The sequence below is a fragment of the Cariama cristata genome, unplaced genomic scaffold (genome assembly GCF_000690535.1).
Source record: "Cariama cristata isolate BGI_N322 unplaced genomic scaffold, ASM69053v1 scaffold26150, whole genome shotgun sequence".
NCBI classification, from domain to species: domain Eukaryota; kingdom Metazoa; phylum Chordata; class Aves; order Cariamiformes; family Cariamidae; genus Cariama; species Cariama cristata.
In genome coordinates, this window is record NW_009595714.1 from 1 (window position 1) to 17247 (window position 17247).

The 17247-nt window shown below is 36.2% G+C and overlaps 1 protein-coding gene across 1 annotated transcript in view; it reads right to left on the reverse strand.

Moving 5' to 3' along the window:
* Positions 1-2759: 2759 nt before the first annotated feature.
* Positions 2760-17247, reverse strand: part of LOC104164023 (tyrosine-protein kinase Fer-like) — a gene marked incomplete at its 3' end in the record, with an annotated part of 34162 nt that continues 19674 nt past the window's right edge. Inside the window, exons 5-7 of the mRNA XM_009703224.1 lie at positions 6398-6581; positions 3804-3941; positions 2760-2879 (exon numbers count right to left, since the gene is read on the reverse strand). Coding sequence (XP_009701526.1) covers positions 2760-2879; positions 3804-3941; positions 6398-6581 — 442 coding nt within the window. The remainder of the gene's footprint in view (positions 2880-3803; positions 3942-6397; positions 6582-17247) is intronic.

Consider the following 17247-nt stretch of genomic DNA (forward strand, 5'->3'; position numbering starts at 1 on the left):
TTTTTGTTCCCCAGCCCTATCATCCAGCTAATCCATCAATTTCAATGCTTACTGAAATAGGCAAATATACAGGGCAAAAATCAATCCAAAGCTTTATATATGTAGTGAACAACTCTAAGCTGATCATTACCACTCAGAAAGAAGATCTTGGAATTACAGTAGATGATTCCATGAAAGCACTGGGTTCATACACGGCAGTGGTCAGAAAATCAAACAGAATGATTCTCTAGGATTTGTTAAGAACAAAGCAGAACAAGAACATAGGAAACCTCAGTATGCCTCTCTCTAAACTACGCATCTGGATTACCTGTGCAATTCTGGTTATTCATCCCAAAACCAACATAGTAACCTTGAAAACATTCAAATAAAGATGACATGCTTGATAAAGGATATGAGTAAGTTTTGTGAAAGGACAGACTAAAGCTGAAGATGGCTCTGAAAAAGAAATCACAGAGTAGGAGTATGACAGAAATTTACATTATCATAGGCAGAAAGGAATAGATTGTTCCTATTCTCTTCCAAAACAAGAGCTTAAGAGCCACAAAATGAAACTAAGAAGTAGCAGGTTCATATAATATGAAGTTAATCTCTGGAATTCCTTGTTCAAAAGTTCTGTGGACAACAGATACTTGTACATACTGAAACTGACTGGACAAACTCACAAAAGAAAAGTATGTCTGAAGCTATTATAAACTACCTCTAAGGCTATTGTAAAGAAATACTACTTCTGTCCCAAAACATTTCTGAGATTAAATTTAAGGGAGGCTGAGAGATCATGCTGAGGAAACAGCATTGCACGATCATCCTGTTCTTGTTCTCCTCCCTAGACTTTTTCATGTTGGCTAATATAAGAAAGAAGAAAGTCGGTTACATCAATCTTTGGTCTGACCTAATATAGTTAAACTTCTTTGCTCAGAGTCCTAAATCTACACCAGAAATTGAACACCTTAAAGACAGCAACACTTAAAAGAGCTATTTGATTCCTGTTCCAAAAATAGTATCGCACCATAAAATTTCTCTCTCAAATTCACAAAAGAATTTAAAGTGGGTGAATATAAGAGATGTTAACAGGACACACTGGGAATTGTATTAAAAGTGTATATATGTAGGCAAATATGCAGACACACATTTATAAACACAAATATGCATTTCATCAGAATCATTTACTAGAAAAGCAGCATTTCATGTCTTTCACATTGACATGCTGATGTCTTATTTCTAAACAACAGGACACAGAAGACAAGTCAAACAAGAAGTTATTTCTCTTTTTGACCTATGGAAGCCAGGATCTTTGAAAAATTGTTATACTTTACTGAAAAGGGAGATTCAATATATATATTTTTCCTGTTACTGTGCTGAAGTACATCTAGATGTACAACATTTACATTGTTTAAGTAGGAATAATCTCAATTTACTAATGATGTGCAATATATTATAAGGAGAAATATGTTTCAAGGGAAGAGAGGGGCTTTAATTACGAAGCAATCCTTTCATAAGAAAGATGAAGTTGCTTCAGGACTAAGGAGGAGGCTGAAACTTCATATTAGGAAGGTTATTTCAATACCTGTTAAGGAATAAATTTACAAAAATTAATCAGATTGTACAGGAAAAATAGAGGATGCTTAATGACCCTGAAAAGAAATTAATAAAAATCCAGAGATTCTGTCATGTTGAGAAAACACAGGGATTAGAATAATCCGAAGAAGACACTGCAATGTGTTTACATTTGAAATACCACACTGCTATTAGGACTTACTAAGATTTTGTTTTTCAGGAAAACCTACAAGAAACAAGTATCATAGTTTGATTAAGGAGATGAAATTTTTTTTAAAAATTTAAAAAAAACGCACAATACACCACTGAAATCCTTATTTGGATCAGTTATGCTTGCTAAAGAAAAAAAAACTTCCAAGTAAGTCAAACACAGACTGAATTACAATAGAGACAACAAAAATATCATCAACCAATTAAATTCTGAATTTTCCATTTTAAATTGCTATGATCAATATAAAAAAATTAAATATACAATTCATAGTTGCAATCTCACAAGTGACTGCATCAGACCATTTTATGTCAAAAGTTGAGGCTGATAATATAATAAGAACATAATAACCTCAGCAGGAGATTTGTTCCCCAGTAACAAATGACTAAAGGTGAAGCTGGTAAAAGTAATGAAAAGATTTAACTAGGCAATATATTAACAAAATACTTAGAGAGGTATTGTATCACCCTGAATAGCTAAAAGATCCATTAAATGCAATACAATAGCTACGTCTGTGTTAATAAGTTGATGTATTTTAAAGGTTATAATAAGAAGAACTCCCTTTGGAAAATGAAAGCAAACACAAAACAAGTGAATTAAATACATTCATAAAAATTTTCTGCATGGCAATTTAAATCACTGACTACATCACTGTACTCAGTGGTTTCATCAAAAAAATTCAGTATTTCTCCTAGAGTACCAAGTGGAAACAGTTTTGGGAACACGACTGGAATTCATGATGGATTTGGGGCATTGTATAAATTAACTGGCAAAGAGAGGAACACACACTGAAAGTGCTGGCAACTTTTTAGGGGTATTGGGGAGGAGTATTTTGTGCAAAGGAACAATAAAACCAGCATGGGAAAAGCGTGAAAATATTATTTTTAGAAACTAGACCTTAAAAATGAGGACACAGCTATGTGATGATGTGAGTGTGCCTGGCTGCAACGTATAATAGCATTTCCAAAGGATGAAAGGTTTGTAAAGAAAGACTTACGTGACTTGTAAACTTTCTGCTGTTAGATTATTCCACATGATCTCATTAGCTTGAAGGTTTTCATTTTCTTCTAGTAAAGACGTATCAAACTCTATTTCTTGTTCAACAACTTCTGATGACCTTTTAGTAAATGTTATATTTTCAAAATTAGTATGTATCTTTGAGTAGGTCATAAAGCAAATCACTATGTTTTGAATTATTTTAATAACTATAGTTAAATTCACACATGAAATAAAAGAAAAGGTAGCAACTGGATACATATTCTTATTCCTTTGAACATAGAACATAGTCTTAAAATCATACCAGATAATAAAATGCCATACAGCTCTTTGCATCAACATCACAGCATAACCAAGGTTCCCAAGTGGTATCAATGTGAACAGGTCCACTCTTAGCTGATTCTGCTATAAACCTGCATGTGACAATTATTAATTCCCACACAACAACAAAAAAAAGTCTTAGGACTATCTCTGCATATACTAACACAGAAAAGGAGTTCAATAAATAGAAAATACATTTTATTTTTAAAGTAAAAAACTTTCTTGCACTATCTGCATACTCTGTAGTCTCAGGCATTGCTCAACCTGCAATACCTGCAGAGTACACAGAGGCACCTACAGTTCACTTTAAACTAGAATTTGGACAATAAAAGAAATAAAGCAGAGAAAATTAATTTTTCCCAGAATGAAACTGCATTCAAATAAACAGTAAATTAGCTCACACTGAACCCGGACTGTTATGTATAATGTGCTGTCAGTACCAAAGTTACGGCTCTTCACATGTAATAACAGTAGCTGGAATTTCATTTTTCTAGAGCCAGACAACAAGATGGATGGTTAAAGAAACAGGTTAAAAGCCTGATTTTCAGTCAGCTTTCTGTACGTGCAAGTAGAATAATTTTCAAACTAGGATAAAACTTTACAAGGAACAATGTAAAAGGAACCAAACAGAAACAAACTGTGATCACTTAAGCAGTGTAGCCGTTTAATGCAGGGTGTTCTCAAGAAGAAACATGAACATGCACACCAAGATGAAAACATATACCTGTGAGTATCTATGAAGTCATTATACTCAGAGTTGGGGTCTATCTGCTCCACCGAGGTCTGGATCTCTTTATGGACATTCACAATTTCTTCTGTTACAAGGCTGGTGATCTGGCTATACTCATCCAAGATTCCTTTTCTAGAAATAAAAAAAAAAAAATCTAGTGTATAACATGGCACTGAAGGTATAGATGGCATTGAAGATGCTTCAAACTTTCAATTTGCTGTTTCTACAAACTCTTGTTGCAACTAGCTAAAAAGGGAAAAAACAAGACAACATATTACTCAAAGAAATAACATTAACTGTGGCCTTTTCTTTACAGATTGGCTATGAGCAAGAAGTCTCTAACACCATGCTCCTTGTATTGATTTCAGTGCATCTACCTACTGGGTAGCTAAACTGAAAACTGTAAAGATTACAAGGAAAAGGAATGTATATAGCTCATTGATGACACCCTTCTTCACAAAGGACTTATCATGCTTCTTATAACCTACACTAAAGCTTTTCATGTTCTGATTGACAAAATGATTATATTCTGGCATAAGGCAAAACGAGTCACAAAATAGTGTGCATTTCCTTTAAAAACTCATTTTCTTTATTAATTATCTTCTTTCATATATTTATTTTATGATGTCATTCAGACAAAAATAACCATAAACCACAGCCTTGTCTTCACCTGTTTCTGAGAGTGGGAAAAAAGAAGTGAACAGGGAACGGTAAAAGAACAGGTGATACCATGCTACTACTGTTAACAGCACCCAGCGACACATTCTCAGAACACCTCCCTATTCTCTTTAACTTTCAAATTTCCATAAATGAACCCTCATCATAATTTCCTATTTCATTTTATCTTTGACAAATTTTCTAGCTTGCCAGTCTCTGAAGCATGGTAAGCTTTCTTAAAATACTGATGAATTTTGGCCAGGGCAGAGGAACATACAGAGAAAAAGGTATCAGTAGATTTTTCCTGGACAAGACCTCAAGTTATGTTTGCTCTGTAAAAAAGTTATGTGATTGTATTTTTTCAATACTTTTTCTGAAGAGAAAACAGGCAGCAGAAGCCATTAAATCTTGCCTTGCCTGTGCACAACATGTACGAAAAGGTTCCAGAAAATAGTTCAAAGAGTGTGATGAAAAGATAGGCGAATGTCAATGACAGCAATGCTGTATCAAAGAGAAAGGGAATCTATGTCAATTACAATCGGGGGGGAAAAAAAAAAAACACACATATTAGCAAAGTTAATCTACACATCTTCAAGTTTACTGAACTAATTCATCTGCAAAATGAGGATTAAAGAAGTATGTTTCATACAGATCATCACACCAAGCTCTACATCTGAAATCACCACCTGTCTTTGTACACCAAAGATAGTAGAAAGGAGTAATTTTCCAATACATTCAGATCTCACAAAAAATGTCTATGTAGTGACAAAAATTTTTTTTTACAGATTTTTATTCCAGACATTGCAAAGGTGAGTGGGTTCAATAGGTTCTTGTTCTATCATAAAATTCTTAAGTGAATTATCATAACTCACAATTCTGAAAAAAACATCTTAATTACAGAACACAAATTGAATTGTAGCCTTCTGCTGTGATTTTACACATAAAATTAAGATTTAAAGGACTGTACAGAGATAACTACAAAGGTTTATTTCATTTCGATACCTGCACCAGAATCAAAGGAATTAATATGACACTGCATAGGGCAGTTAACGGTGTCTGCAACGCATAAGCATGTAAACTGTGAAATCTGCAACTCTCCCTCACTTCTTGTGTGCTCAAGTCAAGATAGATGTAGACTTCAGAGAAGTTAAGAAAATGAGTTAAAGAAGAGTGCTTCACATTTAAATGAACAATACCTACCAAAAAAAAAGTACCTGCCCTTTCTTTTAGGTTAAGTGATTTAAATAACACCCTAGAAAAAGACTTACAGAACAGGCTCCCTAATCAACTCCCATTCTTCAGGAAAGACAAAGAGATGGCATGGTGGTTACAAACCAGAAAAGGGGGCTTAAAGTCCTCATTGTCTGTTCTCATCAGTTTCCATACCTTCTGTAACGACGTAAAAAATGATCTTTCAGGAAAAAGGTAATTGTATTTTTAAGGTTGGATTCCTTACAGTGAAGATCAGGTTTATACGATCCTGTTACTTCTCTCACACATATGATTAACCATGCATTTGCCTGGCCTTTCTCCACAGTGACTTTCAAGACAGTTGGCCAGTTTAAACCAAATTTGTTGCCAGTGGAATTTCATAAAAATAAGACTACCAGAGAGGCAACAAACTTGCTTTAGTATATCAGCTGAAGGACAAAGCATGAGCTCAGCTATAAACACTGCAGTAATCTGTAAGATTTTAAAGTTTTATGAGAAGACAATGTCTTGCTAGAATGTTTATGTAACCACTCAAAACTACTGTCTGCATTATTTGGATACACTTTGGTCAACTGAAAGATGAAAACATCTTCTTTCATTATCTCTTGATAGACAATTAATTAATCACAGTTTATTATTTTCAAATAATCCTATAAATTAATTACAATACTATATATATAAAATTCCGCAAGTTAAAAATATATAAAAACACATCTTACAGGGCTTTAATCATTTCCTCTTGCATCTTCTGTAGTGAATCAAGTAACAGAGGAAGTGTAGTATCATAATACTGGTGTTGATGTAACTGTGCTCCTTTCAGTGCCAACACATACTGATTATGCAACATATGAAGCTTCATAGTGGCTTTATCACATCGATCTTTGGCTTTCTCAGTCTCCTTCCCTAAGAGAAAACAAAAAAAGAAACATGCACATGGTGATTTAAAAGTATACAAACTCAGAGATGACATATATCTAGTAGATTTATGATAAGTTTGCACCTTTCTGTACAGTAGCCTTTTCAAGTTACTTCTCCGAACAAGGTAAAATCTGACCATTTTCACGTCATTATGTCTTGGTTTTCCAATTAAAAGACTAAGTAAGAAAAACCTGCTGTATTTCCTTGGAGCAGAAATGAGAGAATTCTTTATCTAAAAGTATATGAAAACCACTATCTTCCATATCTATATAAAAATAATGTAACTATGAGGAATAAAGAACAAAACTCATACACATGACTATCAGAAGCTAATCTTTTATTTGTCTCAGAGCAAATCAAAATTTTTAATGAAGAAAGTAAGAGACGTCCTACTAGGTCAGATCCATGATTCATTAAAAATCTGTCATTTATTGTGAGCAAAAATTCTATCGCTACATATCACTCCAATAAAACAATGGTGTAGTCTACAAAGGAGTAGCTGAAATCTCACATTACTCCTCTCCAACATGGGCAGCTTCTCTATTACAACTTAACATTTCCTTATGACTGTCAGTATCCTGATCAGGAGGTTGGCTCTAAAATCTCAGCTCTACACTATTAGAGAGTAGAAGTCCTCAAGTTCATGCTGACAAGACCAGTTCAGTGCTGAACCTGAGAGTCACAACGTACTTCAAGAGGTCACCTATTCTATTGTTACCCACAGTAATTGCACAACTATGTGGCATATGTTTTTATGAGTTTCCCAAGATCTCCAAAAACAGGTAACTTTGCAACATCCTAGTACCATTCAGGTCTAGTGCTATGCTAACTGAAAGCATTCCCCCACCTCCCTGCCCCTTCACTCTCCAATGTAAATCTTCATTGCTTTAATTTAAACCCTTACTTACTTCATATGTGCCATGGGTATGAAAAACAGATTCTACCATCCTCTGCAATCCATTTTTGATATATTAGATTACACACTCTCCTCTTCTACCCAGCCTTCTAAACTTCTTATTAATGGACCTACAGGTCTTCCATTGTACATCCTGTTGTCTTTTTGCAGTTGACTGGTTCACGATCTTACACAACTGCAACTTCAGTCAAGACTCAAAGCCAAAGAACAACTTTACATTCTAGATAAGTCTAGCTCTTAAAAAAAAAAAATTTAAAAAAAGAGAAAAGCATGTCTTTTTTTGAATACCACACAAACATGACATCACTGATTACTTTTGCTTTGGCACCTGATCCCATCAAGTAACACTATTTTTTTGAGACTCATCTCTCAGTTTCTTAAATTAACTCTACAGCTGTCCTCCAGTGTACTTTCAATGCCTTCAAGGCATAGTGATGCCTGGGAATTTAATAAACAAACTCTGAAACAAAGTAATCAAACACTGAAAGACCACCCAAACCTAATTTCAAAGTCTCATAGAATACATTATTCTGACAGGACCTCATTAACAACCATTCTCCAAGTAGCTTTACACAAACAGATTTGCACCTTTATTAGACTATTTTCAACTTGATCACACACTGCCCTTGTCATAAAAGGATATGGTATTATTTTGACATGACTCCTTACTGAGTCACAGAAGCTTTTATTCAAACTGTTATCTTCTTGATATTTATGAATTGCCTCATTACTTTTTCAGGAACTAAAGGCATTTTAAATGAATCGTGTATCTGTAATTATCAAGTGCAGATTCACAATTACCTGCACAGATAAACATACATTAACTAAACCAATCTCACTCAGACCGCCACATTTCTTACGATTGTAAAATAATTTAGGTAATAAAAAAGATTGTATTTTAACATTCCTACCACCTATCACAAAATAGTTGAGAAAAAAGAAAAAGGAAGTTGAGAAAAAAGAAAAATTCACAGCTAAGTTGCAGAACAGAGGCTTGAGAGTAGACCTTGAAGAGCTGAAATTGTGTCATATGAGGAATACACAAAGGATAGTGAACTCCAGTAAATGACAATACAGAAACACATTTAGGCACATAAAAAAAAAAAAGTTGAGGGAAAAACTTGTAAAACAGTAACAAATCCTCTTTCATATACATTGGAGTCAGCAAGCTCATCGGAATATGTAAAGAATAGTGTCTATATAAAAGAAGCTGGCGGGGGGGGGGAGATTTTTTTTTTTGCATCTATGTTCACTATGAAAGACCTTCAGAGATTTCTAGGCTGAAATGTCTACTTATGAAAGAGTCACTGAATCTCTCTCTTTTGAGGTGTCAGAAGAAAAGTTTAGAGAATAAATGAAATAAGAAAAAATTAAAAGGACTGGATGGTGTTTACGTTCGGAACTTTAAAAGAACTTGAGGAAGTTTTAGCTGAAATACTATGATTAGTTTTTACAGGAGGAAGTAGGTACTGAATGGAGTGCTCCAGGAATATCAGTTGGGTGCCAATACATGAGGTGGCAAAGATGATGAAGATGTTGTCTGAAGGAAGCAAATATGGGAACCAAATGTGAAGAACTGGAAAAAAACCTTAAAGTGTGCTAATTAAATTATAAAATGGTAAATTATAGCATGAGTATTTATAGAGATGGATATGGGGAAAAAACTATTCAAGTTTAGTAATCTGCTGTAAGCTTACTGAACGCACTAAGGAATGAGATCATGAGGTTAGTATAGAAAGATTGATGGAATTGTTAAGGTAGCATTCAGCAGCCATTGGACAAGATGTTAAATGCCACTGATTAAATCCACATAAAGCAGTATGCAGTTCTTCCATGTCAAGGAGGACATATTTGAAATGAAAAAGGTTTAGAGATGGGCATCAAGCATCAGAAAAATAGGAAGTACAAGGAATCCAGAAGGAATGACTGAACTTAGGACTCCTGAAGCACCAGAAGACTGAGGAGTAACACGTGAGAAGGGACACACAGTCAAGAGACCTTCCCAAACTCTTTCAATGTAACAACTGTAAGGCATTATATGGAAACAGTATGTACTTTGTTAAAAACAAAAGACATTCTTCTTCAACTAGCATGTAGCTAACCTATGCAATCCTCTGGTCAAACTAAGCAAGAAAAATTTACGCAGCTTAAAAGTGAATGGACATATGTACACAAAAAAGTCCTGAAGAGGTGCTAAGAACGCACTTCTTACTCAGGTATTCCCTACCCAACAAATTAGCATGAAGTTGAGACAGCTATCTGCTTGTCCCCTCATATGGCTCTCCAGACATTTGCTACCTCACCACTGTCAGCTACATTTTAAACACAAAGTAATAAAAACTACTTTTTTAAAGGATTTTTAAAATACTTTTTAAAAGTATTTTTCATTTAGGTATGAATGAAACAATCCACTTAAAAAATTTCTGTAGAACTGTTTTGTAGAGACAACAATCTCAACTCTTTCTAAAACTTTTGCCAGATATAACAGGTTTTGTCCTTGGCAAACAATCAAAACTCATGTTTCATGGGAAAACTCCAATTTTTTCATTTCCCCACTGCATAAAAACATTGCACTATTTATTTCTAAATTAAACATAGATCATTTGAAGGAAAAAAAAAATCCAACACATCACACCCAGAATAACATCCCAGAAGTTAGATACCACCGATCAGGTAGGTGTCTGACACCAGTGTACCTTTATATAGGATGGTATACAATTACATTTTTGCACCTGCCTTGAAGAATAAATTCCTTCTCTATATATATTATTCCTCAGCAGAACACCTCAATTAATTTCAGAATAAATCGAAGTATCATACACACTCAGTTTCTAAATACAGTAGGCTACAGTGTCAACCTGGTCATCTGCAGATCAATACATGTACACTATAAGGTCTTTCTGGAGAATGAGAGGCAAATGAACATTAGGAAATAACGGAAGGTGACTGAAGCGGGTTTGGAAGGGAAGAGGTCAAGTGGTAGTTACAGTATAGGAACTGGATGAAAGCAGAGAGGACAAGGTGGCTGGAAGTCAGAGCTGGAAGCACTGAGTTTTGCTTGCCCCAGCCCATTCCCTTGGGAGATACACTGGCCAGGGAAACAGGGAGAGCGAGACACAGTGGTAGCAGAGGGAGAAATGCTGGATTATTTATTGCATTTATTGTATGTTCGGCCACTCCTACTCAAGTATGCCATAGATTACATAATGCAAAATTATCTCCATACATAATAGTTTAAGAGCGTAAAACCTACAATGCAAAACCTTGTCAACACATGTCCTTAAAATACATCCCCTATCAACTTTCAGCTTATCAAACTAAGTGTATGTCATATTATACCATGTACTATCAGTACAGGCTTCTGAACTATGAACCACAACAAATAGCCTTCAACAGTTAAACTAAATTGAAAATTTACACTAAAAATTATCACAACCACGTAACTAGAGACTTACCAATACTCACTCTCTTTCAGAAACCTCATTAATGGCTAAACTATCCCATTTTCCCATCTGCCTTGAGGACTAAATTACTTCGCGATACACTATTCCTCAGCAGAACACCTCAACTAATTGCAAAATAAATCAAATTATCATACACACTCAAATTTTAAATTGTCCTGGTTTCAGCTGTGATAGAGTTATTTTTCTTCCCAGTAGCTGGTAAAGTGTGTTTTGGATTTAGTGTCAAAATAATGTTATTAACACACTGATGTTTTAGTTGTTACTAAGCAGCACTCAGGACAAGTTAAGGATTTTTCAGTTTCCGATGCTATGCCAGCAAGCATGTGTACAAGAAACTGGGAGGCAGCATGGTCAGGACAGCTGACCCAAACTAGCCAAAGGGATATTCCATACCATAGAACCTCATGCTTGGTATATAAACTGGGGGAGTTGGCCAGGAGGAGCCGATCACTGCTTGGGAACTGGTTGGGCATCGGTCAGTGAATGATGAGCAACTCTATTGTGCATCACTTGTCTTTTCTTGGGTTTTTATTCTTTTGTTATATTCCTTTTCATTACTGTTATTTTTTTATTATTATTATTGTTAGTATTATATTTCAGTTTACTTTCATTATTAAACTGTTCTTCTCAACCCACAAGTTTTACTTTTTTTTCCAATTCTCCTCCCCATCCCACTGGGAGGGGGGAGGAGCAAGTGAGCGGCTGCATGGTGCTTAGTTGCCGGCTAGGGTTAAACTATGACATAAACACAGCCCTTGGACCTATAATTAATACAAGAAACACAGTTACAGTATTATTTCCATATTGTAATCTATTTTTTAAAGCAGCAAAATGCAGTGAGGCAGAGTACACAGTTGTTCTACATGTCAATTAGCACAGAGGAAAACATCCAATTTTCTTTATCTCTATAATGAGTTTCATAAATAGATCTAATTATAATTCTACTGCCATCATTTGTTGACAAAACTGTTCAATGTTTATAGAAACTGACTATGAATACAATACATCACACCATAAACAGTATTACAAAGCTTGTAGAATTCCATTATGAAAGTTTGACATTTGCAAAGAAAAGGCTGGTATTCTTTTTAAAACATTCTAGAGAGTCAAGTATTTCAATTTCTAATAAAAACTCTTTCAAGATTTCATTACATACAGTACAATAGAGCTATCTAGAAAAAATGTTTTAGGCTTTTTTCTATTAAAAATGCAGATTTGCTAGTCCAAAGTTCTTACAATCATAAGTATTAGTCTAGTGTAGCCTAATACTCACCTAGAATGGAAGAACAGCAACTGGATAGGACAACCGAGACAGAATTTTACTCATAATATTCACTTTATCTTTTTTTAAATAAGCATCAATGTACAGCACAAATGCCTCAAAGAAACTGAGTTTCAGAAAATAAATACTGCAAATACAGAAAATTTTCATACATATTTTGGATTAAAAAGAAGTAATTATACTGAGGACCTCAGGTTTTTACACCCTTACAACTTTTTCCAGTTGGTCAAAAATTCTAAGTCAAGGCTCCTATTCTCTTATATGTTCACTACATTTAGTTACCACTGATTTCAATTACATTTAACACTTGTGAGGTCTTTAAATCTGCATTATAAATTTCAACATTTTATTGAAAAAGCAAAATTTTGACTCTGTCGAATACAGTGTAAAGCACTTACTAATTCACACAGGACAAAGATCCAACTCCTGAAGGTTACCTGTATTTAAGACTCAAGTCAAGACTTGGTACAAGCTTACCTGTTCAGATTTCAAACCCCACCTCATGATAGCATTGGTTAAACTAACGACTGAGGCTAACATCTACTGTTGATATTTCTGCAACAGAAAATTCCAGCTAAGCTGCTTTAGTTACAGCTCTTCACCTAAAACTTATGGGCAAGTAAATGCCCAAAAGATAAAATTATTTTCTTAAATAGAAACAGCAATTTCAAAGGGAATTTCAAACCAATTTTTCAAAGAGAAACAGCGTACAATGAAAATCTCATGTCTGACTAACATGAAATACAAAGCTTTCCCCTGGAAAATCAAAAGCTCAAACAGAAACATTTTGGATTGGTTAACTACAGGTAGACGTCACAAAGAATTCCAGAAGTGACTGCACTAAGAAATTATTTTTTTGTGTCTGCATTGTAGACAAGCTTTTAGCAAAAAAGCTCAACACTATACCTCAATGAGTACATGCTACCATAAGCCCTGAACTTCTGTTTCATTGCAAATGTAACAAATCAGCCTTTCAGCTGGACAAAACCCTATACCAATGACATCCCACCCTACAGAAAGACTGTATTTTTTCCTCTCAGTGTTGCTTTGCAACAACAGTAAGAAAAACTGACTAGAAGACCCCCTGGAAGTATGAGTTATTAAGTTATTTGTTGTTACATTTGTTTTGGTTTTATTTGACTTGTTTCTTTGGGATCTTTGAGGACAGGAAAGGAGAAAAAAAATTTCAAAGAATAAAAAATTGAGAAGACACAGAAGTTAAAACTTGTCAACATCTAAACAAGTATTCATAGTTGAGATGCTCTCTCAAATTTTTGTATAAGCATTTGCTCTTAAAAGAAAATAAATATCATAATTGCTTTTTGACGATGCATAACTGAAATACTAAATAGTTTGTGAAAACAACATAAATCTGTCAGAGTTAGGCACATTTTGGAATTTCTACAATTAGAAATAATCTCTTATCCAGTTTTCATAAATCTCAGAAAAAGTCTGTCCAATGTTACAGTATTCCAAGGGCTTCCCCTTGCCTCTCACTCTTGGGACATTAGCGGTACCCACAGGTACGACCTTCAGCCATTCTGAAGTGACGACAAAGTTTTCATAAAAAGAGGCAAAGGAGATCATTCTAAAGCCTTAGCTCACAACAGATGAACTAACTTTCTGGATTTATAGCTCCTAGTATTGAAACATGACCTTAGCTTCAGTGCACAGTGAATGCTGTCCCATGAAAAAACACAGATGAAGATAACGTCCATCTGACAAAGGGGAAGGAATACAATTTTATTGCACAAGTCCAGTTTTTGACAATTAATTTAGTTTCAAAAGCTGGGAGAAACACACCTGACATGACAATAGAGGGTTATATAGCCCCAAATAGAAACACAGTGAGAAGCCTTAAATATGCTAGAACCGTGGAAACAGAAAAGCAGCAGAATCACAGGACAAACAAACAAAATTAAAATCTACACGTGAGTAATAGGGGGGAAGAAAATCTTTATATAATAAATCTATGACTAATAATCCCAGAGAAACTTAGAGGACAAGAACATAAGTCAAGAATTCACCTAACTGCCTCTGTAGTTCAGGAAGTGCAAAAAGCAAATCTATCCAAATTTCTGGGTATGGGTAAATATAGGGAAAAACAGCAGAGGCAATGTTATAAACGTGGGCACCAATGATACTGCCAGGGGAAACCTGGACTGCATGAAAAGTGACCACAGAGCTCTGGGTACAGTCATTAAGGGCATGGGGGCCCAGCTGGTGTTCTCCTCAATTCTGCCAGTGAGGGGAATGGGTGCGAGGAGGGCACTGACAACACAGGTCGGTACGTAGCTGCGGAGCTGGTGTTGCCAACAGGGTTTTGAGTTCTACAACCATGAGACTCTGTTGCAGACCACTGTCTACATGGGATATAGGAAATACCTTATTAAGCAAGGTAAAACTATTTTTACCAACAGCAAGGCTATTGCCTCATTATCACCTCATTAGGAGAGCTTTAAACTAGGAATGACAGGGGAGGGAGAGGGTGACCCGCAGTCACAAGGAAGCAATGGATGAGATTGCTGAGCAAAGGGCATGGCATGGTGTGATGGTAAAGGATCACAAAGTAAACAAAACGAGACTTGGGTGGGGTCACCTCAGCACCTGCATGTGGGCAAGGAGGCTCCTACAAGCACCACTGTGGAAAAATCCCCCCAAATCCTCTCCAGGAACTCAACATCCTGGGGTGCCATGCTTAAGTGCCTGTATAGTACTGCTTGCAGCAAGGATAATGAACATGATGAGCTAAGAGATCTGTGTGCAGCTGCAGGGTTATGACCTTGTCGGGATTACGGAGGTGCGGTGGAACGGCTCCTATGACTGCAGTGTTGCAAAGGAGAGGTACATGCTCTCCGGGAAAGACAGGCCAGGAAGACGAGGAGAAGGAGTTGCCCTTTCTGTGAGAGGGCAGCTGGAGCGCATGGAGCTCTGCCTGGGGATGGATGGGGAACTGATGGAGAGTTTATAGGTTAGGATTAAAGAGAGGACAGGCAAGGTCCCAGGAAAAGCCAAAAAGCTTGGCTTCAGAGTTGTTGTGGTTTTCCACATTACAACCTCATTAGAGTATCACAGCATTTGATTTCAGAAAATTTCAAAATGGAAAAAAGAGGGGAGTATCAAGGCTTTAGCTATTATTTTTTTTTCCCTTTTTGAATGAAGCAACAATCCTCCTCCGACTAAATACACAAATCTTCAGCGTATGGTAATGTTTCAGACAGAATCTTTTATTTTTTTAAGTATTAACAGTAAAGTATAAAGCTATGAATGTGCACAGTTATCTATTAGACCTTTCCCAATATTTATGATTGCAGTTTTTCAAATAATTTCCCAGAACTGCATTTATCTTTTTATCTACATTTTTTTTCAGCATTTCAATAACACAGGTAATTTCTGAATATTTTGCTGTGTCCACATTTGTTTACCAATAACAAACTTCTCACAGAGTCACTTCCTTATTTATTTCAACTCTGGAGACACACATTTTCACAGAGCATTATTTCATCGTGCCTGGAAAAGAATATTCCTTTATATTATTTGTTTGCATTATTCTGCTGAACACATTCTTCATATTCATGAATGAGATGACCAAGGCTTTCAAATAGGTCTCCTTCTAACAACATTTTTTTTAAGGCCACAAAATATTTTTACATCAAAGAATCCTAAAGCTTGACTTAAGTCAGCTTCCACTGACTGAGAAGTGGAGGGAATACTAGTGGCACCCCAGTATGATCTTTCTCTTAAGAGAATTTTGGTAAGGACTAAGAAATTCTTAAATTAAAGAAAGTAATTTTAAAACCTAGATATGACAGAAAAAAAGCCTACCCTTACAGTGATATATCAAGCCAGTGTAACTATGTATATTCAGAGTAATTGATTCCCAATACTGAAGAGTATGTTGCACAATCTACAGTGAATTCTCAAGAAAAAATTGCTGCCCCCTGCTTTTGGAAGCAGCCCTCTAATTTCTCGATTTTTTCGATTAAGCATTTCCTCATAGTTTGTTCAATTTCCCAAGTCATCACTGAATAGGAAAGACACAGCTTGTAGAACTTGCTTTGTAATTGATTATTCTGTATTACCCATTTAACTGATTTCAGGACCTTCCTGACCCAAGTTATCTGCCTAAACTCAGTATTCCATATAATGCTAGGCACATCTAAATACCATAGGTGATTATAACAATTATTTCCTTATATGATAGTTCTTAATGATCCCAAGAAAGCCACCAGTGACACAACTTTTACCCAGTGACACAACTTTTGAAGCACTGTGTTTCCCACGCTGAGCGTGGCTTCACTTCCCTCTAAGACCAGAACAGAATAGAATAGTTCAGCTGGAAAGGACCTACAACAATCATCTAGTCCCATCGCCTGACCACTTCAGGGCTGACCAAAAATGAAAGCATGTTATTAAGGGCATTGTTCAAACACCCCTTAAACACCGACAGGCAAGGACCATTGACCACCTCTCCAGGAAGCCAGGTCCAGAATTTGACCACTCTTTCTGTAAAGAAATGCTTCCTAATGTCCATTCTAAACCTCCCCTTGTGCAGCTTTGAGCCACTCCCATGTGTCCTGTCACTGGATTCTAGGGAGAAGAGCTCAGCACCTCCCTCTCCACTTCCCCTCCTCAGGAAGCTGCAAAGAGCAATGTGGTCACCCCTCAACCTCCTCTTCTCTGAACTAGACGAACCCAGAGTCCTCAGCCGCTCCTCCCAGGACATGCCCCCCAGCCCTTCCATCAGCTTTGTTGCTCTCCTCTGGATGCATTCAAGGACCTCCACATCCTTCTTAAATTACTGGCCCCAGAACTGCACACAGTGTTCAAGGTGAGGCCGCACCAATGCCGAATCCAGCGGGATAATCACCCCTTTTGACCGGCTGGCTATGCCATGTTTGATGCACCCCAGGAAGGTGTTCGCCCTCTGGGCTGCCAGGGCACACTGAGGGCTCCTATTGAGCCTGGTGCCAACCAGCACCCCCAGCT